The sequence below is a fragment of the Pan paniscus genome, chromosome 4 (assembly GCF_029289425.2).
Source record: "Pan paniscus chromosome 4, NHGRI_mPanPan1-v2.0_pri, whole genome shotgun sequence".
NCBI classification, from domain to species: Eukaryota; Metazoa; Chordata; class Mammalia; order Primates; family Hominidae; genus Pan; species Pan paniscus.
Window position 1 is genome coordinate 81,432,753 of NC_073253.2, and position 23,885 is coordinate 81,456,637.

The 23,885-nt window shown below is 34.9% G+C and overlaps 1 protein-coding gene across 3 annotated transcripts in view; it reads right to left on the minus strand.

Annotated features, from left to right (window-relative positions):
• Positions 1–23,885, minus strand: part of LOC134730442 (uncharacterized) — a 325,205-nt gene that overhangs the window by 225,714 nt on the left and 75,606 nt on the right. The window contains exon 2 of one of the 3 annotated variants that reach the window (XM_063604533.1): positions 8,303–11,164. The exons of the other annotated variants lie outside the window; for them this stretch is intronic. Within the exon in view, the coding sequence (XP_063460603.1) occupies positions 11,117–11,164 (48 nt within the window). The 3' untranslated portion in view covers positions 8,303–11,116. Of the gene's footprint in view, positions 1–8,302; positions 11,165–23,885 lie in introns of those variants that run through there. 3 annotated transcript variants of the gene reach the window in all.

The window sequence follows — 23,885 nt, forward strand, 5'->3', positions numbered from 1 at the left end:
AGTGACAATCCTGGTACAAAAGAATGTACCATTTTATTTGTTCTGTTGGTAAAAATGACTTTATGTTAACTTAATTTGAAGAAATGTAAAAGTAAAGAAAAGGAATAAGTTAAATTTAAATAGACGTTTTTGTCTTTGCCAATAGTTTGAATGGCGAATATGTCCAAGTCCATGCTAACAGAAAGGAGCAGATCTCAGGAACCTGAAGAAACCGGCACACAATAGAATCTATAAAAGGTCAGAAATGGAGGTCATATATGTCTGTGAGTATGTGTGTGTGTATATATATATATATATATATAATTATTCATATATATATGAAAAGCTGGTAGAATTTGGAAGTTATAGCGATTCAATAAATATTTATTTTTCTTTTCTTTTTTCGAAACAGTCTCACTCACTCTGTCTCCCAGGCTGGAGTGCGGTGGCACCATCCCAGCTCACTGCAAATTCTGCCTCCTGGGTTCAAGTGATTCTCCTGCCTCAGCCTCCCAAGTAGCTGGGATTACAGGCATGCATCACCATGCCCAGATAATTTTTGTATATTTAGTAGAGACAGGGTTTCACCATGTTGGTCAGGCTGGTCTCAAACTCCTGATCTCAAGTGATCCACCCACCTCAGCCTCCCAAAGTGTTGGGATTACAGGCATGAGGAACAGTGCATGGTCATCAATAAATATTTCTTGAGTAAGTTTATTACTTAAGAAAAATTTGATAATAAAAAATTAAATTCGTTGTGGAGGTTTGTTTGCATACAGTAATCTACACATGCCACATTTCCATTTGGAGTTTCATAATATTCAATTTACATAAAATTTTTAAATATGATGGCTTTTATATCTCACTGTCTTTTATTTAATTTGATTGCAATCTGTGGCTGATGTAGGATTCGACATTGTTTAGATGGGTAATTTACCTTACATAGCCAGATGAAAAATAATTCATTTAAGAGCAAAGTAGGAAAAGCCACATTCAGTTACCAAGTCCAAAGTACTGGCTTGTTTAACAAGACACTGTGACAAGTCAGTAGCGTCAAAAATCTAGACACCTGAATAACACATAAGGTTGGGGAAAAGACACTACAAAAGTGGAAACTGCTGGTCTCAGTGGCTTATGACTGTCACCCCAACTACTCAGGAGGTTGAGGCAGGTGGAACCCTAGAGTTACAGACCAGCCTGACCAGCATAATGAGGCCCCATCTCTAAGAAATTTTTTAAAATAGCCAGAGAGGGTGGCAGGCACCTAAATTCTCAGGTACTCAGGAGGCCGAGACAGGAGGATTCCTTGAGCCCAGGAGTTCAAGGCTGCAGTGAGTCATAATCATGACGCTGCACTCCAGCTGGGGCAACAGGTGAGACACCATCTCAAAAAAGAAAACAGAAAAAGTGGAAACAAAATGAGAGTGTCCAAGGAATTGCCATAAACAAAACCAGGATGCACAAATATGCTTTTGTGTTCATGTATCTGAAATTATGAGTATATTAGACACATCATGTGAGATGGGGCTACCATGAAGATAGCCTCTATAAAGTATATGCTGTAGTAATATGGTAATGAACAGTCTTCACTTAGAAAGCACCTTTCGTACAGGCCAATTGGCAATTGATTAGAACATTCCTACTGCAACAGAAAGTGCTCTTTATTTGAAGAGCCTCATTAAAACAAAGTCTCAGTGTTATAACATTACAGTGTAACTGTAGTACTAAAGTTTTCTTACAATAATGGCATTTGAAGGCCACACTAGGAAGAATTAATCTTCATTAGGAGTAATGTTCATAAAGAGGGATCTAGACTATATTATGTGTTATGTATATGTTTATACTCCACATATTTATACATATTGTACAGATCTATACATTTTTATATATATATCTCACACAAAAAATACATGTATATATGAATACATGTATGTGTGTATATATGTGTGTATATATGTATATGTGTGTGTGTATCTATATCTATATATCTATATCTATATCTATATCTATATCTATATCTATATATATGAGAGAGGAGAGAGAGAAAGAGAAAAGGAAAGAAAAGGAAAGATTTTAAGGAACCCGGGACTAGTAAGTCTAAATTCCATAGGGAAGACCAGCAGACTAGAAATTCAGGTTGGAGTTGATATTGCAGTCTCGAGAGAAAAATTCACAAAGCAGGCCAGGCAGTCTAGAAACTCAGGAAGAGTTTGTATATTACAGTCCTGCTTCAGGAAACTTCTGTCTTTATTCCGAAAGCTTTCAAGGGATTGCATGAGACTTACCAAATCAACTGGACACCAAAGTTTGGCCAAGATAACACATAAAATTAGCCATCACAAAGACTAAATGAAGGTAAGAACAGTTATACTCAGCGCGACCCCGAAAAATCCTCCTAAAAATACAGTTCCAATCTTTTTGGGTATTTAGGGGCTGGATTGTCTTGGGCTGATGGAAATATTGCTAATCAAATGAGATTCTAGTGCAGATGAAATAGATAGTAATTTCTTTTTGCCAAACTACAATAGCATTTTGTGCTTCTTACACTGGATTTGCATATCTCTTTATGTGGAATTGTTCCAATATATGTCGTTGTCCACTCATGACATGTCTGACCTTTATAAAATCCCAGAATGCAGCATATTGACCTAATGTTACAAAGTGCCCAGACTTTGTTACACTTAGATTATTCAATTTTTTCAACATATAAATTATTTCCATTATTTATTTAATGATGCAAATTATCTGTAATGTGGCAAGTGTCATGTTCTATGTTTAAAGTTAATATGCAAATGTAATACTGCAAAGTTGGTAGGTGAACTACAATACCAAAGATCTGTATTTTAAAACCCTGAGGGGCTGTACTGAAAGCAATTATATAATATAAATCTAAAATTTAAAAATTACACAAAAATTATAATTATCACCGTTCCATCTTTAAATATAAGAAAGGTGACTTCTGTAAACTACTGTGATCTACAAAAAACTCATAGATTGAGATATAATTAAAATTATATTAGCACATATTTCAGCCAAACAAAATTACATGAAACTTAGTAAACCTACAGATAGGTTAATCAATTATACTTCCTTAGGTTTATAATCTCACTTTAAATGAATCTAAAAATCATATAAAACATTGACATATGAATGTGCATTTTAAGGAAAAAAGTGGTCATAATATATTTCTAATGCCTCTGAGGAAGGTACTGGCACTTAAAGTTGGTTTTAAATATTTTATAGTGGCCAGGCGCGGTGGCTCACGCCTGTAATCCCAGCACTTTGGGAGGCCAAGGCAGGCGGCTCACAAGGTCAGGAGATTGAGACTATACTGGCTAACACGGCGAAACTCTGGCTCTACTAAAAAAAAAATACAAAAAATTAGCCAGTCGTGGTGGCAGGCGCCTGTAGTCCCAGCTACTCGGGAGGCTGAGATGGGAGAATGCCGTGAACCCGGGAGGCAGAGCTTGCAGTGAGCCGAGATCTTGCCACTGCACTCCAGGCCGGGCGACAGAGTGAGACTCCGTCTCAAAAAAAAAAAAAAAAAAATTATAGTGACCCTCTACAGCTATTGGAATAATCTTTGTCAATCTATATGTGATTGATTGAGGTTGAGTTTGAAAAATTTCAGGTAGTTCATGGCACATGTATTTCAACACCATTTTTCCAAGTCATTGGATACCTACCTTGCATTTTCTGTATTTTCAGCAGTAATATTGGCTCAGCCTTGAGAGTTAAGAATGTAAGTTGATATTATATAATAGAATAACAATTTTAATTATTTAATATTTTTAAATACAACCCATAATACATTTATCGAAGCAAAATTTTAATAAATATTTTTGAACATTTTTGGCTCTTAAAAATGTCTTTTAAGTGATCTTTTTTTAAATTTTAAATTATTTGTCATTTGTATTATAGTTTTGTTAAATCTTTAAATTGTTTTTAGCATGAGGTATTACAGAGTCATTCACTCGGTTATTAGAATAAAGTATTTGTTATCAGAGTTAATATTTAAAAACAAAAATAAGGAACAACTCAATGTGATGTTCCAGTATGTGCTAATAGAAATATACACATCACAATAGTACCCACTTTCTTCCCTAAAAATATTTGCATTACTATGTGAGAATTTATAAAGACAACAATTCCCATTCACTTAAAATAATGGATGTTGAAGTAAATCACAGAGGCAGTGACAAGGATGTGTTGCTGCCGCTCAAGTGAAATTCCTGATATGACACTCTCAGGTGGTATGGGCAAGCAGACCCTCTAACACCTGCCTAAAATGTAAATAAGATATGTACACAATAATGCCCATGCTAAGCAGTGTAAATATCACGTCTAACTAATTCAACTCCTAAAAATTAATGTCTTGGAATTGACCTTTAAGCCCAGTGGTCCGATGGGAAGAAAATGCTAATTAATAATTTGATTCTTCTATGAAGTGTTATAACACTGGCAACTATTCACTTATTTTGAACACCCAGCCTAGATTAAAGTGGTAATCTCTATGTGTAAGGTAAAAAATAAATACTAAAATTAATAAAACTACAGTAGAACCATGTGTGGTTTGGCATCCAGTGATAGAATATAAGTGAATATTAATACAGCTGGGCAGTAGAAAAATCTCTTAGTGTAAATGTGTTATACAACTGTGAAAAAGAATACTTCCGATGCTCTGGGCATTGCTAGGTAATTCTACTCACTCTGTCTTTAGATTCTTGTCACATATATTTAAACCACTTCCCATTTGGGTACAATTTCTCCAGAGATGTAGACTAAGATTCTTGTTCCTCGTATATTCTGAAACTGCATGTCAGATACTATGACTAGATTCAGGCAACGACTTATCTTCCTGAATAAGATGAAAGGGCTTTTCAAAACCCCTTCAACCAATTTTAACCACCACTGTGAGCTTCTGCATAATGGCAGGTATTCTGGAGTTGTTGCAAACATAGTCTGATCCAACTATTAATTCTAATTTGTTAATGCCCTGTTTTTCCTTTTACCTGATCCCCTAAAACTACCTTATTTTCTGACCATTTCTGAGGCCTGCTGGCCTGCTTGTCTAGTTTCCATCTAATTTGTCAATCCCTAAGATCATTAATTAAGTTATTCATTCACTCAACACGTATTTCTTAAGGACCCACCATGTGGAAGTGTATATGTAAATATCAATTCTTGCAATTATCTATTGTTCCATCTATCCTCCTTCCATCCATCATTTATCTGGCATCTATCTATTTATCTACCCTTCTAAATACCTATCATCTTCTTATACTTTCAAGTTATGAAACATATAGTTCTTTTTCATTTTGTATCAAAAGATGGCATCTACTGGTGATATTTAAAATTACTACCAAAGTAAATGAAATTCAAAGAAGTTTCTATTTTATGACAACTGAAAGTAAGTGTGGAAACAAGAAGTCCTCCAAAAAAATCAGAGATAATTATGACATAAGGAGACTTTGGTCAGAATGAAAGTAAGTGTCTTTTGTGCTTTACATTTAATTTACAACTATACCCTCTTTGTTAATACAAGGCATTATAACAATCATAATATTTTGCTCCCTAGAAACACTGACTTTTCTTTTCCCATAGTTCTCTGTACATTTTTGTCTTTTAAAGACCTGATAAGTCTAGATAAGTCTTATAAAAATAATATAGAAAAACACACAGAAAAACATAGAATATTTTACCTACTTTTATATAGTGTCTGGCCTTTACTAGCATTTGCTTCCTGAATCAAATGGGTGATATTCATACAAGAAAACAAAAAGAGCAATGACAAAAATCCCAACTAACAGGACTAATGACACAATAACATAATTGGAAAATAAAAGTAAAATATAGTTTTTGAGAAATTTCAGGGAGAACTACAAAGAGAATTTTAAATTTATAAAAGGGGTTTAGCATGAATTAAACTGTAATAAAAATTGGAGAGCCTGAATTATTAGAGGGCCACAAAACAAGAAGAGCAAAAGAATATATGAGAATATTTAGCAAGAGTATGTGAAGTTTGGTGTGGTTGGAAATATGTGTTGTTCAAGATTGAATGGGAATTAAAGGTAAAGTGAGAGTCTTATTCAGTCAATGGAGAAAAACTTATAGTTAGAAAAATTCTGTTTGTACATAGGCCAATATAGCAAAAAGAGGTGGAAAATTAGCAGTACTTGGGATAATATGTAAGTTATATTATTTGTTCCACTATTAGCTGACTAATCAAAGAGTGTCATCAGAAGATTTAAAAGTAAAGAACAGAGATGACAATTTAGAAATTTTCATTAAAATACAAGGTTAAGTTCTGTACCAATCAACTGGAAACTTACATCTGGAATCTAGAAGAATGATCAAAGTCAGAGGTAAATATTGGGGAGTTATTAGTAGATACACAACAAATTATCTTCAATATTAAAAAGGAAGAATAAGTAGTGGCTAGAAAAGTATAAGGACTCAATTTGGGGTCATGACTGTCATTATTTTTACTTTGAGGGAAATTGGACAGTGAATAAAACTATGAAGTGAGGGAGCAAAAAAACTGAAAGAAAAGAGTGACAGAAATCAATGGCAAGGTTTTCCTACCTTTCTTCTCTATGTTAATAATCATTAAATCAGTCATAAAAGCAGACATTTTCTTTTTTAAACTATATTTTTATTGTGGTAAAATACATATAGCATAACATTTGTTATTTTAATATTTTTTATTTGTACAATTTACTGCCACGAATTACATTCACAATGTTGTACAACCATCACCACTATCTAGTTCCAAAATTTGTTATCAACCCAAACCCTCTACTGTACTCATTAGGCAACAACTTCCCAATTCGCTTTAACCCCAGCCCTTGATAACTTCTAGTCTATATTATGTCTCTATGAATTTTCCTATTCTAGATATCTCATATACATGTTCACTCTTCTAAAATATATGTTTCTTTATGTCTGGTTGATTTCACTTAATATATCGTTTTCAGGGTTCAATCATGTTGTAGCATATATCAATGCTTCATTCCTTCTGATGATTGAATAATATTCCATTGTGATATATACCCCTTTTATTTATTCTTCTGTTTATAGATGCTTGTATTATTGCTACCTTTGTGAATAATACTGCTAAAATATTGATATGCATATATTTGTTTGAGTCCCTAATTTTATTTTTTTCAGATATACACCTAGGAGGGAAATTGCTGGTCATATAGTAATTCTATGTCTAATTTTTGGAGAAATCACCAAACATTTCTACAGCAGCTACATCATTTCACATTTCCACCTACAATGTACAAGAGTTCCAATTTCTCTGCATCCTTGCTAACGCTTGTTATTTTTCATCTTCCTGATTATAGCTATCACAGAATTTTTGAAGTGGTGTGATTTTGGTTTACATGTTTTCCATTTTCTATTTCTTGAGCATTTTTTTTCATGTGCCCATTGACCATTAATCAATCTTTTTTTTTTTCTTTTTTTTTTTTGAGATGGAATCTTACTCTGTTGCCCAGGCTGGAGTGCTGTGGTGCCGTCTTGGCTCACTGCAACTTCTGCCTCCCAGGTTCAAGTGATTCTCCTGCCTCAGCCTCCCAAGTAGCTGGGATTACAGGCACCTGCCACCATGCCTGGCTAATTTTTTGTATTTTTAGTAGAGATAGGGTTTCACCATGTTGGCCAGGCTGGTCTCGAACTCCTGACCTTGTGATTTGTCCACTTCAGCCTCCCAAAGCGCTGGGATTACAGGCATGAGCCACCTCGCCCAGCCCATTAATCAATCTTATATGGAGAAATGTCTATAGAAGTCTTTTGTCCGTTTTGTTGATTAGGTTCTTTGTCTTGTTGAGTTGTAGAAATTATTCACAAATTCTGAATATTAACCTCTTGTCACATATTTAGTTTACAAATATTCTCTCCCAATCTGTGGGTTGTTTTTACTTTCTTTATAGTGTCCTTGGTGCACAAGTTTTTTTTTTTTAATTTAATGAAGTCAAATATGCCAATTTTATCTTTTGTTGCTTATATTTTTAGTATACTTAAAAATTATTGCCAAATCCACCACCATGCAGATTTGTCCTAATCTTTTAAAGAAGTTTGTAATAGTGACACTTAAATTTAGATGTTTTATCTGTTTTGACTTAACTTTTTAAATGTGGAATAAGGTAAGGGATTGACTTCAATCATTTGCATGAAAATATCCCATTTTACCAGCACCATTTTGCGGAACAGACTGTACTTTCCACATTGAATGGTAAAGTCATGTATTGAAGTCTCCAACTACTATTGTAGAATTATTTATTTTCCTTTTTAATTCTTTCAATTTTTGCTTTATATATTTTGCCTCTATTGTTTGGTATGTATACCTTTAAAATTATTTTATAGTGAAACTTTCAACAATATATAATGTAGTTTTTTCTTTTGGAAACATTTTTTATTGGAAATCTATTTTATCTGATATGAATATAGTCATTCCAAGTCTTTTGTGATAATTGTTAATATAGAATATATTTTTTCATTATTTTACTTTAAATTTCGTTGTGTCTTTGCATCTAAAGTGATTCTTTCATACACAGCATATAAATGAATAATGTTTTCTTTTTCATACATTCTGCCACTCTCTTAACAATCTTATAAAAATTACCTCTTTTTGAATTGTATGTGTATTATATATATTTACAGTTATCATTTTATGCATGTGTCTTTTAAATCATATAGAAAAACTATGAAGAGTTACAAACAAAAATACAATGAGGTTGGCTTTTTTACTTACCTACATAGCTACCTACACCAATGTTCTTAATTTCCTCATACAGCTTCAAACCACTGTCTAGGGTTCTTTTATTTCAACTGGATGAATTTCCTTTAGCATTTCTTGTAAGATAAGTCTATTAGTAACAAGTTCCCTTAGCTATTTTTTTTTAATACTTGAAGGACAATTTTGCTGTATGTAGAATTCTGGGTTGACATTTTGTGACCCAAACCCTGGACTATTTACAGTACTTTATATCAACCCACTGCCTCTGTCCTCCATTGTTTCCAATAATAAATCAGCTGCTAATTATATCAAAAATATTTTGTATCTTACTTTTCTCATGCTGTTTTTAAGTTTTTTCTGTGTTTAGCTTTTAATGATTTGACTATATTTTGCCTGAAATTTGCCGAACATTTTTAATGTGCAGTTTTATGCCCTTCATTAAATTTGGGAAATTGTCAGCCATTATTTCTTAAAATAGTCTTTCCAACTTATTTTCTCATAGTCTTCCTTCTGGGACTCCCATAATGAATACATTGGCCTTCTATGTAATGTTCCACAGGTCTCTTATGATCAGTTCATTTTTTAAAAAAATCGTTTTTCTTTCTGTTTCTCACACTGCATAAATACTATTGTCTATCTTTAAGTTAACTGATTATTTCTCCTGATTGCTCATTCTACTGTTGAAACACTCTTGCGAAGTTTGTGTTTCACTTATTATACATCTCTAAAGAGAAGTATATTATACTTTTCTTGTCTGCACTAGAAATTCTATTTGGTTCCTTTATATATTTTATATCTTTATTTTGATATTGTTATCACATACATTATTTTGCTGGTTTCCTTTAGTTCTTGTCTATAATTTCCTTTACCACTTTGAGCAGTTTTAAAACATTTGATTTAAAGTCTTTGTATAGAAAGTCCAATGTTTGTGCGTCTTCAGGGCCTACTTCTGTGAATTATTTTTTCCTTTGAGTGTCCAATACTTTCTGATTTCTTTGTATGGCTTTATGATTTTTGGTTGAAAATTGGACATTTCTAAATTTTAATGGACTAACTCTGGCAATGAGGTATTCTCTTTCCCCAGGATTTGCTATTTTGATTATTCTAGGCTTACTTTGTTTTGGCTAAGATTTCCTTGCATTACAGGGGAATTTTTACCTGACTTTTATTGACTCAGCATTCAATTATTGCTCTAATACTTTGACTGTTTTACAAACTTAAGACAGAGTTCTCAATGTTTCTGATATGTTTATTATATTTCTGATGAAACACAGGAATTCAGAGCTTCCCACTCCACTATTTCCCTGGTGCCACTCCCCAAAGTGGGCATTTAAAAAATATTCAATAAGTCCTTCTTCCTAGAAATGACGTATGGATCTTTATTTGCTCATATGATTATATTATTCCTAACATATTTCAGCAGAACTTTCAAATTATAAAAGAGTTATGTTTATGTTCACTCTGTAATTGCATTCTTAGCTAATGTTTATAATAAGAGATTAACAAATAAAGGTAAAATAAATGAGTAAATTTGTTTTTTTGCAATAATTACTTAAAGGCTAAACTTTTTGATCACAGTGAAATGTTGATTTACTTCAGATTTCTATATTTTAGATTATTGAGGGCATGATTTGAAGCCAAAATACATTTATTCCCATATAAAATATGAAACAGTTGTTTTTTTTCTGTTGGGGCTTATTGAAGTAAAAATTAGTATGTCTTGGTGGTAAAAATGTGCATTTACAATTTTAAAGAAAACATAAAAACATACTTTAACTCCTGGCCATGTGATATTAACTCTTATTTCCCAGTATGCTTTTAATGTGATTTTTCCATCTAAGAATTATTTTGTATTTACTTTTATATTTAACTCCCAAATACCAATCAAAGAGCAACTGGGCCAACAGCATTGTAACAAACATCATTATCAAGACAAAGGAATCTACATGATGGTATTTAAAAAAATTCACCCCCAAAGAAGTTATGTTTAAAAAAAATCAGTTTGATTCTTTCACCAACATTTGTTACACTTTGGGTTTTCAAGTTATTTCTGGGCTATACAGTTCTTTCCAGACTACCCTGTAGCAATTTGAGAGTCTAGTATCACTTTGTGTTGGGATCCAAAGATCCAGAAGAAGCTTAGCGCTGTGAGTAGACCACCTATGAAGACATCACAAAAGCTGAACCCACCCTTGATCCCAGAATCTTTATGAATGCTTACTGAAGAAAATTCTCAGGATGATTCAGAGGCCTCTCATAACTTCTGCTCCAAGATGTCGATAAAGAACCTTAGTAACTTGACTGTCAATTCTGGTACCAAATTCCCAACTTGTCTTCATCTGTTAGAAGGTTTACCTCAACAACACGGTAGAATAGAAATGATTTTCCAGGGTATCAGAGATGGCTGGCCTTACAGGGGGAAAGGAGTAAGAACACAGTTATCTGTGCAGAAAGAAAGGGTGGTAAAATTGAGATACCTGTTAGTAAACAGATTTTCTCAGCTTCAAAGAGAACTAACAGACACGGGGCTTAAAAGAATTCAGATTGAATTGAGAAGGGAACCATTCAGATCTGGCTGCACTTTCTGCATGCACTAGGAGGGATCCTTCTGAGAATGCTAGAATAGGGAATTATGACACTGAGCAGATTCAGCCATCAATTTTATTCTTGTACTTTTTATTCTTGCTGGTAATATTATTCAGCAGTTGAGAAAGCTACTCTATACTATTACAGACTGTATAACAATAATTTTGATAATGAGTTCTGTTACGTATTTTTCTTCATATATCTTTTCCTTTCTACCATGATACCAGTAATTTATAAGGGATCTGTATAGTTTGAATGTATTTGAATAAATTCAATATACTTTAGCTCTACTGTTTGATTTGACCAAAGAAGCATCAATAGGTCCTAAGTGTTCCCATGTGTCTTAGAAGCCTGAAGTCAGTGAGATGTAACCCAAGGTCAAGAATCTGTAACAAAGTAACTTGGGGAAAGAAAACATTGGGTAGTTTGGCAAGAGCATAATAATTTGATTTTCTGGCTTTCAAAAATTTGAATTGCAGTAAAAGAAGACTTCCATGTGTTATTTTTTTTCCATCTTCAGTAGCAAGTAAATGTGTGCATAGAGAAACAATGAAATTGATATATTCAAGTATTTTTAAAAATCAAATGTAGAAAAATAAAGCCAACCTTTACACTTATTCTATATATTCAAGAAAATACTTTGAAATGCCCAGAGAATATGTGTAAAATGTGAGATGAAGCTATTATACCACAAGATGGCAGATTAAGGCCACTAAACTGATGTTTTTTGCAATAGTAAGGTTCTATTTTCTCTTTCATATACATGCTGACTTTTTATAGAACTTTTAATAAAAAGAATACAAACTATGCATAATTTGGATGTAAATTGATCATTAGAACTCCAATCTATGGCAATTATTATTTTTCAATTGATCTCTCTCCAATTTTGCTTAAGATATAATAAATATTTTGTTACTTAATTAAAAGTTATTTTATGTGATTTAAATATCCCTGTAAGGATTTCTATGAAAACTTTAAACTATTATGTATTCAATAAATATCAAGGTATATAAAACAAACTTTGGCTTTATTTCTGGATAAAATTGATTTTTTGACTATCCTTATGAACCATGAGACATTCAGAGCTACTAAAAACAAATAAAAATAAAAACAAGAATTTTAAAAACATCATTACTTTGGTATCAGCTTATTTTAAAATTATGTTGCCATTGTTTAAACTTTCTAATTTCTGCATTTATGATCCTTTCTAATCTTGAATACTAAGGCCTCTGATACCCTCTTATGGCCTTAAGTTTTGCTTAAATGTATGATGCAACTGTACTCTTAATTAGTATCTGCATTGTATTTGACATACCATCACAGAATCAAGGAAATTACATTATAGATATAAGAAAATCTATAGCAAGAAGATAATGGTGCTTCCAGATATAAATCGCAACCGGTGGGAAAGTTCCTAAGCATAAATAAAACCATATATTCAGGATAGCAAGACGTCCAATGGGGCTTTGTCATAGAATATTCATGTGATTATCATAGCTGGAGAATGAGGCTGAGAATATGTTTTGAAGGACAATCTATTCCCCCCCAAAAAATACCTGGATGATCTCATTGATGTTAGAAAACTTAAAAAAATGTTAAAATAGAAGATTATTATAATTTGATTTAATATTTATAAAAATCAAACTTCCAACCCTATGGAAGATGATGTGGACTGCAAAACTTGCATTAAGCAGCAGAATTTGGCTCACGGATATACAAATTAGGAGCCTTTTCTATTATTCCTCATAAAACATAAGGAAGAATTAAAAGGTGCCTGAGATACTGAAGTAATTGAATGGGGAATTCTTAATTAATCAGCTAATTATTTAAAAGATCATTTATTCATTTAAGAAATTAATTGAGCACCTACATTATACCATGTGTATTTTATTTTATTTTATTTTAAAATTCTATTTATTTATCTGAGACAGAGTCTTGCTTTGTCGCCTAGGCTTGAATGCAGTGCCATGATCTCAGCTTACTGCAACCTCCTGAGTTCAAGCAATTCTCCTGCCTCAGCCTTCTGAGTTCAAGCAATTCTCCTGCCTCAGCCTCCGGAGTAGCTGGGATTATAGGTGCCTGCCACCAGGCCTGGCTAATTTTTGTATTTTTAGTAGAGGCGGGGTTTCGCCATGTGCCAGGCTGGTCTGGAACTCCTGACCTCAGGTGATCCGCCTGCCCCGGCCTCCCAAAGTGCTGCGATTACAGGCGTGAGACCCTCGCCCAGCTGCATTTTTAAAACTTGGAGTTACAGTGTTGAAAAATAAACGAAGTCCCAAGCATTACAGAGCTTACTTACTACCTGGAATATATCCACACCAGCACCTCACACCCCATTCTCAGGAACATATTTTAAAATGTCACATTGTGGAGGAAACAAGAAATAAGTGAGGGAGCTGTTTGAATATTTTTCCTGTGATGAAACGTTCTAGGCAGAGGGAACCAAAAATTGCAAAAGCACCAAAGCAAAATTAAACTTATGTGTTTTGGATACGTTAGAGAGACCAAGTTAGTAGACAGAAAATAAAAAAAAAATAAGATAACTTTTAAAATGAACTAATAATTTATGAGTCAGCATTGTGTCGCATTGGCTATATAGTTATGAACAAACATAATCTTTTGTTTAGAGAGTATTTACAGTCTAGGGAGGAACTTGCTATATTGAAAGAGGAGTATAAACCAATGTAGGTAAAAAGAAATGTCCAGGAATGTGAGGAAGCAGGAGAGTCAAGAACTGCGTCTTCAGTGGTTTCTTGCTAGAGTCAGCTGTTTTTTAATAATCCCATTAACCTAGATAAAAATGCCAGGAGAGAAACGCTTATTGATGAGGCATGATGGAAGACTGGCAGTAATGACTGCTGCTTTTAAAACAGAAATTGCCAGCCAGGCGCAGTGGCTCAGGCCTGTAATCCCAGGTCTTTGGGAGGCTGAGGCGGGTGGATCACGAGGTCAAGAGATCAAGACCATCCTGGACAACATGGTGAAACCCCGTCTCTACTAAAAAGACAAAAATTATCTGGGCGTGGTGGCGCACGCCTGTAGTCCCAGCTACTCGGGAGACTGAGGCAAGAGAATGGCGTGAACCCAGGAGGTGGAGCTTGCAGTGAGCCAAGATGGCGCCACTGCACTCCAGCCTGGGCAACAGAGCGAGAATCCGTCTCAAAACACACACACACACACACACACACACACACACACACACACACACACACACACAGAAATTGCCAATACTATGGAACTACTTGAGAAAGATATTAGTGAAAACTTAATCTTAGAAGAAATAATATGTATGAAATTTTTAAAATACAGCATATAATTAGAATAAGGGAGCCACACTGTCCTATAAGGTTAAAGGTTAAGAAAAAAGAGAAAGTTGCTTGGAATATATACCCACTGATACAGGACCTCAAGATGAGTAGGATTTTGGCAGAAGTGAAGTATGCTAGGGAGAGAGAGTTCCTCAAGCAGGAAGAATACCATCGAAACAGGCATTTTTTTAAAGTGCAGGAGACTGGCTGTTTTAACAACAAATGATTTGCTTTTGCCTGATCGTAGGTTATAGATTAGATTAATATTTTATTACAAATTATTTATTTAACTAGGGCAGTCTCTCATTAACTCACTTAGCAATCTTACATTTTCATCAGGCCTGCCTGGTGTCAATATATTTTCAACTTAATTTTTAATTGAGGTGTAGTTACATAAAGTAAAGTGTACAGATCTTAAGTGTTCAATCTGATGAGTTTTGACAAATGTGTAGCCATTATACAAAATAGATACTGGAAATTTTCATCTCCTCCAAAAAAATCCCTTGCTCCCCTTTCCAATTAGTCATCCATCATGTCGCTCTGCTGTCCCACCTAAAAAGCCAACAGTTTCTTCTTGCTGAAGATCCAGTTTGTTAGTTCGTCCGTTGTAGAATATCATGTGAGTAGAATCATGGAGTGTTTTACTATTGTGTTTGCTCAGCATGTCTTGACATTCGTCCACGTCATTGCATGAAGTTGGATTTTTCTGGGATTTTTTACAATTACATCTTAAAACATAGATGAGCTTTTTAATCTGTGACTTTGCATTATGTTTTTAATGGTCACTCTAGAATTATACATCCTTATATTTCCACAGTTTACGTAGTGTACTTTGTTAACTTTGTACTATTTCACATAAAATGTAAGATCCTAGCACTTTGGGAGGCTGAGGCGGGTGGATCACGAGGTCAGGAGATCAAGACCATCCTGGCTAACAAGGTGAAATCCCGTCTCTACTAAAAATAAAAAAAAAATTATAAAATAAAATAAAATTAGCTGGGTGTGGTGGCGGGCACCTGTAGTCCCAGCTACTTGGGAGGCAGAGCTTGCAGTATGTGGAGATCACGCCACTGCACTCCAGCCTGGGCAACAGAGCAAGACTCCGTCTCAAGAAAAAAAAAAAAAAGTAAGAATAAGTACATTAACTACCTCCTTCATCCTTTTGCTGTAGAATCAAATGTATTTTATCTGTATATACTATAAACCACACAATACAATGTAATGATCTTTGCTTTAATTATATGCATTCCAAAGAAATTATTAGAAAAATAGTATTTTATGTTTATCCACACTATGTATTATTTCCAGTGTTTTTTATTCTTTCCTGAAGATCTGTGTTTCCATGCTGAAGAACAACTTCCTTTAGCATTCTTTGTAGCACAGATCTGCTGGCAGTGCATTCCCTTAGGGTTTTTCTTTTTTTCTTTTTAAATCTAAAAATGCCTTTAGTTTGTCTTCATCATTGAAGGATATATTCACTGAACATAGCATTCTGGATTGACTGGCTTTTATCAAGCACTTTAAAGATATTATTCCAGTGACTTCTGGCCTTTATAGTTTCTGATGAGAAGTCAGTGATGCTTCAAATCATTCTTCCCTTGCTTGTAGCATGCAATTTTTCTCTGGCTGCTTTCCAGAGTTTTTCTTCATATTTGGTTTCTAAGAGTTTAACTATGATGTACCCTAGTATGATTTTCATTGTATTTTTCTCTGCTTGGAATTCACTGAACTTCTAAGATCTGGAAACTTATGTCTTTTACAAAAATTTGAAACATTTTCAGCCATCATTATATTTTTATGTGCCATTCTCTCTTAAATATTTTTTTCAGTAGCTTTTGGGGTACAAGTGGTTTTTGGTTACATGGATGAATTGTATAGTGGTGAAGTCTGAGATTTTAGAGCACCTGTCACCAAGTAGTGTAATTTGCACCCAATATATATTTTTTTGTCCCTTTCTCTCCCTTCTACCCTTTCCCGTCTGTGTCTCCATAGTCCCTTTTGCCTTTGTGTACACTTAACTTAGCTCCCATTTATGAGTGAGATCATACAGCATTTGATTTTCATTCCTGAGTTACTTTACTTAGAATAATGGCCTCCAGCTCTGCCCAAGTTGCTGAAAAAGACATAATTTCATTCTTTTTTATGGCTGAGTAGTATTCCATGGTGTATGTATACCACATTTTCTTTATCTATTCATTGGTCAATGGGCACTTAGATTGGTTCCATAGTTTTTGCAGTTGGGAATTGTGCTGCAATAATCCTACACGTTCAGGCATCTTTTTGATATAATGACATCTTATTTTGCTTTGGATAGGTACCCAATAATGGGATTGCTGGATCAAATGGTAGATTTACCTGTAGTTCTTTAAGAAATTTCTATACTTTTTTTCCATACAAGTTGTACTAATTCTTATTCCAACCAGCAGTATATAAGCATTTCTTTTTTACCATATCCATATTAACATTTATTATTTTTTGACTTTTTAATAATGATCATTCTTTCAGGGTAAGGTAGATTGTGGTTTTAGTTCACAGTTCCTTGATGATTACTGATGTTGGGCATTTTTTCATGTTTATTGGTCATTTGTATATATTCTTTTGGGAAATGTCTATTCATGTCATTTTCTCACTTTTGATGGGATTTTTTGTTGTTTTTTATTTTTTGTTTCTTGCTGATTTTAGTTCCTGGTAGATTCTCGATGTTAGTCCTTTGTCACCTGCAAAGTTGGCAAATATTTTCTCCCATTCTGTGCATTGTCTGCTTACTCTGATGATTACTTCTTTTGTTGTACAGAGGAGTTTCCGTTTAATTAAGTCCCTTTTATTCATTTTTGTTTTTGTTGCATTTGCTTCTTGGGGGTTTAGTCATGAATTATTTGCCTAGGCTAATGTCCAGAAGAGTTTTTCCTAGGTTATCTTCTAGGGATTTTACAGTTTCAGATCTTAGATTTAAGATTTTGATGCATCTTGAGTTGATTTTCTTATAAGGTGAGAGATAGAAATCCAGTTTTATTTTTCTACATGTGGCTAGACAGATTTCCAAGCACAATTTATTAAATAGGGTTTCCTTCGCCCAGTTTATGTTTTTGTATGTTTGGTCAAAGATCAGTTGGTTGTAGGTATTTTGGTTGGTTTATAAGTATATTCCTAAGTGTTGTATTTATTTATTTGCTTCTACTGGAAAATGAATAGAGTTTTTAATTTATTTCTCAGCTAGGTTGTTTTTGGTGTATAGCAGTGTTACTGATTTGTGTGCATTGATTTTATAACCTGAGGCGTTACTGAATTTGTTTTTTAAATCTAGGAGTCTTTCGGAGGTATCTCTAGGGTTTTCTACAATTTATTTGTTATACAGTTGAGATGGTTAATATTGAGTATCAACTTAATTGGATTGAAAGATGCAAAGTATTGTCCCTGGACATGTCTGTGAAGGCGATGCCAAAGGAGATTCACATTTGAATCAGTGGACTGGGAAAAGTGACCCAATCTCAATCTGGGTGGGCACAACTAATCAGCTGCCAGCTTGACTGGCCAGCTTGGCCAGAATAAAAGCAGACAGAACTACGTGGAAAAACTAAACTGGCTTAGTCTTTTGGCCTACATCTTTCTTCTGTGCTGGATGCTTCCTGCCTTCTAACATTGGGCTCCATGTTCTTCAGCTTTGGGACTCTTGGACCTTTAACCTTGGACCTTTGACCACAGACTGAAGGCTGTACTGTTGCTTTCCCTACTTTTGAGATTTTGGGACTCTGACTAGCTTCCTTGCTCCTCAGCTTGCAGACAGCCTATTGTGGGATTTCATCTTGTGAGCATATGAGTCAATACTCCTTAATAAACTACTATATGTATATATATATATATATATATACTCATATACATAAAGTGTACAGATCTTAAGTGTTCAGTTTGATGAGTTTTGACAAATGTGTAGCCATTATACAAAATAGATACTAGAAATTTTCGTCATCTCTGAAAAAATCCCTTGCTCCCCTTTCCAATCAGTCATCCATCATATATAAACTCCTATATACATATACATACATAAATATGAGTTTATATATAATATAATATATAATATATGTAATACATAAACTCATATATTTTTAGGAGTTCATTAAGGAGTATTGACACACGATCACAAGGTGAAGTCCCACAGCAGGCTGTCTGCAAGCTGAGGAGCAAGAAAGCTAGTCAGAGTTCCAAAACCTCAACCTCAAAAGTAGGGAAGCCAACAGTGTTGGTATATTCATATATATGTGTGTGTGTACATATATATATATATAAAATTAGTTCTGTCCCTCTAGAGAATCCTGACTAATATAACAATTATATTTTCAATGAAAAGCAATGGTTTAATTTTATTTTTTCTAATTTTATGCCCTTTATTTCTTTATCTTGCCTGATTGTTCTGGCTAGGATTTCCAGTACTATGTTGAATACAAGTGGTGACAGTTTCATCTTGTCTTATTTCAATTCTCAGAGGGAATGCTTTCAATGTTTCTCCATTCAGTATGATGTTGGCTATGAGTTTGTCATATATGGCCTTTATTATTTTGAGGGAAATCCCTTCTATTCCTAGTTTATTGAATTCTTATGATAAAGGGATGCTGCCTTTCTCAAATGCTATTTCTGTATCTATCAAAATGATCACATGGTTTTTGTTTTTAATTTTGTTTATGTGATGTATCACATATCTTGACTTGCATATGTTAAACCAACCCTGCATTCCTGGGATGAAACCCACTTGATCCTTTTGTATTGTTTTTTTGATGTGCTGTTGGATTGGTTAGCTAATATTTTGTTGAGAATTTTGCATCTACAGTCATCAGGAATATTGGTTTGTAGTTTTCCTTTATTGTTACATGTTCTTTCCTGATTTTTGTATCAGGGTAATACAAGTTCATAAAATAACATGGAGGGAATTCCCTCTTTTTTAATTTTTGAAAATAGTTTCAGTAAGATTGGCACCAATTCTTCTTTGAATGTCTGGTAGAGTTCAGCTGTGAATCCATCTGGCCCTTGGCTTTTTTGTTGTTGTTATTGGCAATTTTTTAATTACTGATTCAGTCTCAATCCTTGTAATTGGTCAGTTCAGTGTTTCTATTTCTTCCTGATTTAATCAAGGAAGGTTATGTTTCCAGGAATTTATTCATTTCCTCTAGATTTTCTACTTTATGTGCATAGAGGTGTTCATAGTAGTTTCAAATGATATTTTGTCTTTCTGTGGTGTCAGTTATAATGTTTCCAGTTTCATTTCTAACTGAATTTATTTGAATTGTGTCTCTTCTATTCTTGGCTAATCTAGCTAATGGTCTATCAATTTTGATTCTTTTCAAGGAAGCCATTTTTTGTTTCATTGTTTTATTAGTCTGTTCTCACACTACTATGAAAAAAATACTTGAGACTGGGTAATTTATAAAGAAAAGAGGTTTAATTTACTCACAGTTCCACATGGCTGGGGAGGCCTCAGGAAATTTACAGTCATGGCAGAAGACACCTCTTCACAGGATAGCAGGAGAGAGAAGTAAGCGCAAGCAGGGAAAATGCTAGATGTTTATAAAATCACAGAACTTGTGAGACTCACTCATTATTATGAGAACAGCATGGGTGAAACTATCCCCAGGATTCAATTATCTCCACCTGGTCCTGCACTTGACACATGGGTATTATTAAAATTCAAGGTGAGATTTGGGTGGGGAGACAAAGCCAAACCATATCAATTGCTCTTTTGTTTTTTTGGTGTTTTTTTTTTTTTTTTTTGGTTTGTTTCTTTCAATTTCATTTTTTTTTGTGCTCTGATTTTTGCTATTTATTTTCTGCTGTTAACTTTGGGTTTAGTTTGTTATTGTTTCTCTAGTTCCTTGAGGTGTGACATTCAGTTGTCAATTTGTTGTTTTCCAGACTTTTTGAGGTTGGCATTTAGTGCTACAAACTTTTCTCTTTGCACTGCTTTTGCTGTATCCCAGAGTTTGATTACTTGTGTCATTATTATCATTTATTTCCAATAGTTTATTAAATTTTCATCTTGATTTCATAGTTAACACAAAAATTATTGAGGAGGATTGTTTACCTTCCATTTATTTGTACAGTTTTGAGGGTTCCTTTTGTAGAAGATTTATAGTTTTATTCCACTGTGGTCTGCAAAGATACTTTATATAATTTTGATATTTTTAAACTTACTGAGACTTTTTTTGACTGATCATATGGTCTGCCTTGGAGAAACTTTCATGAGTTGATGAGAAAAATGTATATTCTGCAGTTTTGGGGTAGAATGTTCTGTAAATATCTGTTTTGTTCATTATTACAGAGTGTAGTTCAAGTCCATTATTTCTTTGTTGACTTTCTGTCTCGATGATCTGTCTAGAGCTGTCAGTAGAGTGGTGAAGTCCACCACTATTATTGTGTTGCTGCCTGTCTCATTTCTTAGATTCAGTAGTAAATGTTTTATGAATGTTGGCACTCCTGTGTTAGATGCACATAAATTTATGTTTGTAACATCTTCTTGTTAGATTGATCCTTTTATCATACATACTGATGTTTTTGTTTCCTGTTGTTGCTTTAAATTCTGTTTTATCTGATGTAAGAATAGCTATTTATATTAGTTTTTTTCTCACACTGCTGTAAAACCTACTTAAGACTGGGTAATTTATGAAGAAAAGAGGAGTAATTGAAATACAGTTTCACAGGCTTAACAGGAAGCATGACTGGGAGGTCTTGGGAAACTTACAATCATGTTGGAAGGCAAAGGGGAAGCAAGCACATCTTACTCTGGTGAGAGAAGAGGGTGAGAAAACGAAGAGAGAAGTGCTACACAGTTTTAAACCATCAGGTCTCATGAGAACTCATTCACTATCATGAGAACAACATGGGGAATATCTGCCCCCATGATCCAATCACCTCCCACCAGTTTCCTCCTCCAACATTGAGAGTTATAATTCAACATGAGATTTGGGTGAAGACACAGAGCCAAACCATATCATTCTGCACCTGGCCCCATCAAAATATCATGTTTTCCTCACACTTCAAAGCACAATCATGCCTTCTCAACAGCACTCCAAGGTCTTAACTCATTCTGGCATTAACCAGAAAACCCAAGTCCAAAACTCATCTGAGACAAGGAAAGTCCCTTCCACCTAAGAGCCTGTAAAATAAAAAACAAGTTAGTTACTTTCAAGATACAATTGGGTTACATGCATTGGGTAAATACTCCCATTCCAAATGGGAGAAATCAGCTGAAACAAAGGGGCTACAGGCCTCATGCAAGTCTGACACTCAGCAGGGCAGTTTTTAAATCTTACTGCTCCAAAATAATCCCTTTTTACTCCATATCTCATATCCAGCACATGCTGATTCAAAAGATAGGCTCCCAAGGCCTTTGGCAGCTCTAACCCTTCTGTTCCGCAGGGTAGAGCCCCTATGGCTGTGTTCACAGGCTGACGTTCAGTGCCTACAGCATTTTCAGGTGCACAGAACAAGCTGTCAGTGGATTTACCATTTTGGGGTCTGGAGGATGGTGGCCCTTTTCTCACAGCTCCACTAGGCAGTGCCCCAGTGGGGACTCTGCTTGTGCACTCCAATGCCACATTTCCCCTTCAGACTACCGTAGTAGAGGATTTTCACGAGGGCTCTGCACTTGCAGCAGGCTTCTGCCTGGACATCCAGGCATCTCCATACATCCTTTGAAGTCAGGTGGAGGTTCCCAAACCTCAGCTCTTGCCTCCTGTGCACCCACAGGCTCAATATCACACGGAAGCTGCCAAGGCTTGAAGCTTGCACCCTCTGAAGCCACGACCAGAGCTGCACCTTGGCCCCTTTTAGCCAGGACTGGAGCTGAAGTGACTGGGATGCAGGGTGCCATGTTCTTAAGGTGTACAGAGCAGGAATGCCTTGGGCCTGGTCCACAAAACCATTTTTCCCTCCTCCCTCCTAAACTTCCAGCCTATGATGGGAGGGGCTTCTGTGAAGTTCTCTAAAATGCCCTGGAGACATTTTCCTTATTGTCTTGGCTATTAACATTCAACTCCTCTTTGCTTATGCAAATTTCTGCAGCAGGCTTAAATTTATTTCCAGAATTTTTTTTTTCTACCACATGGCTGGGCTACAAATTTCCCAAACTTTTATTCTTTTCTCTGCTTCCCTTTTAAATATAAGTTCCAATTTAAGAGCATCTCTTTGTTCATACATATGACTGAATGCTTTCAGAAAAAGCCAGGTCAGCTCTTGAACTCTGCTGCTTAGAATATTTTTCTGCCAGAGAATCTTTATTATCTCTCTCGTTCAAAGTTCCCCAGATCTCTAGCACATGGGAAAAATGCCACCAGTCTCTTTGCTAAAGCAGAGGTCACTAACAAAAATGACCTTTTACTCCAGGTCCCAATACGTTCCTCATCTCCATCTGAGACCTCCTCAGCTTGGACATCACTGTCCATATCACTGTCAGCATTTTGGTCACAATCATTCAACAAGTCCTAGGAAGTTCCAAACTTTCTCTCACAGCTCTATCTTCTTCTGAGCCCTTCAAACTCTTCCAGCCTCTGCCCACTACCCAGTGCCAAATTCACTTTCACATTTTCAGGTATCTTTATAGCAGTGCTGCCCAGTATCAGTTTTCTGTTTTAGTCCATTCTCACACTCCTATAAAGAACTATTTGAGAATGGGTAATTTATAAAGAAAAAGAGGCTTAATTGACTCACAGTTCTGCAGGCTTAACAGGAAACATAACTGGGAGGCCTCAGGAACCTTACAGTCATGTCAGAAGGCAAAGGGGGAGCAAGTGCGTCTTACCATGGAGGCAGGAGAGAGAGTGAGAGCAAGGTGGAAAGTGCTGCACACTTTTAAACCATCAGATCTCATGTGAATTCACTCACTATTATGAGAACATCATGGGAAAAATCTGCCCTCGTGATTCAATCACCTCCCACAGGTTCACTCTTCCAACATTAGGAATTACAATTTAACATGAGATTTAGGAGGAGACAAACATCCAAACCATATCACTACTCCTGCTCAATTTTGGTTTCTATTTGCATGGAATATCTTTTTCACCCCTTTAACTTGAGTTTACACAAATTATTATGCTTAGGAGTGGAGATTTGGTTTGTGATTCTTTATTCATTCTGCCAATATGTATGTTTTAAGTGGGGCATTTAGGCCATTTACTTTCAAATTTAATATTGAGCTATGAGGTTTAGTTACATTAATTGTTACTTAGATACTTTGTTTTCTACATTGTGTTATTGTTTTATTCTTTCAAGAGATTCTATTCTAG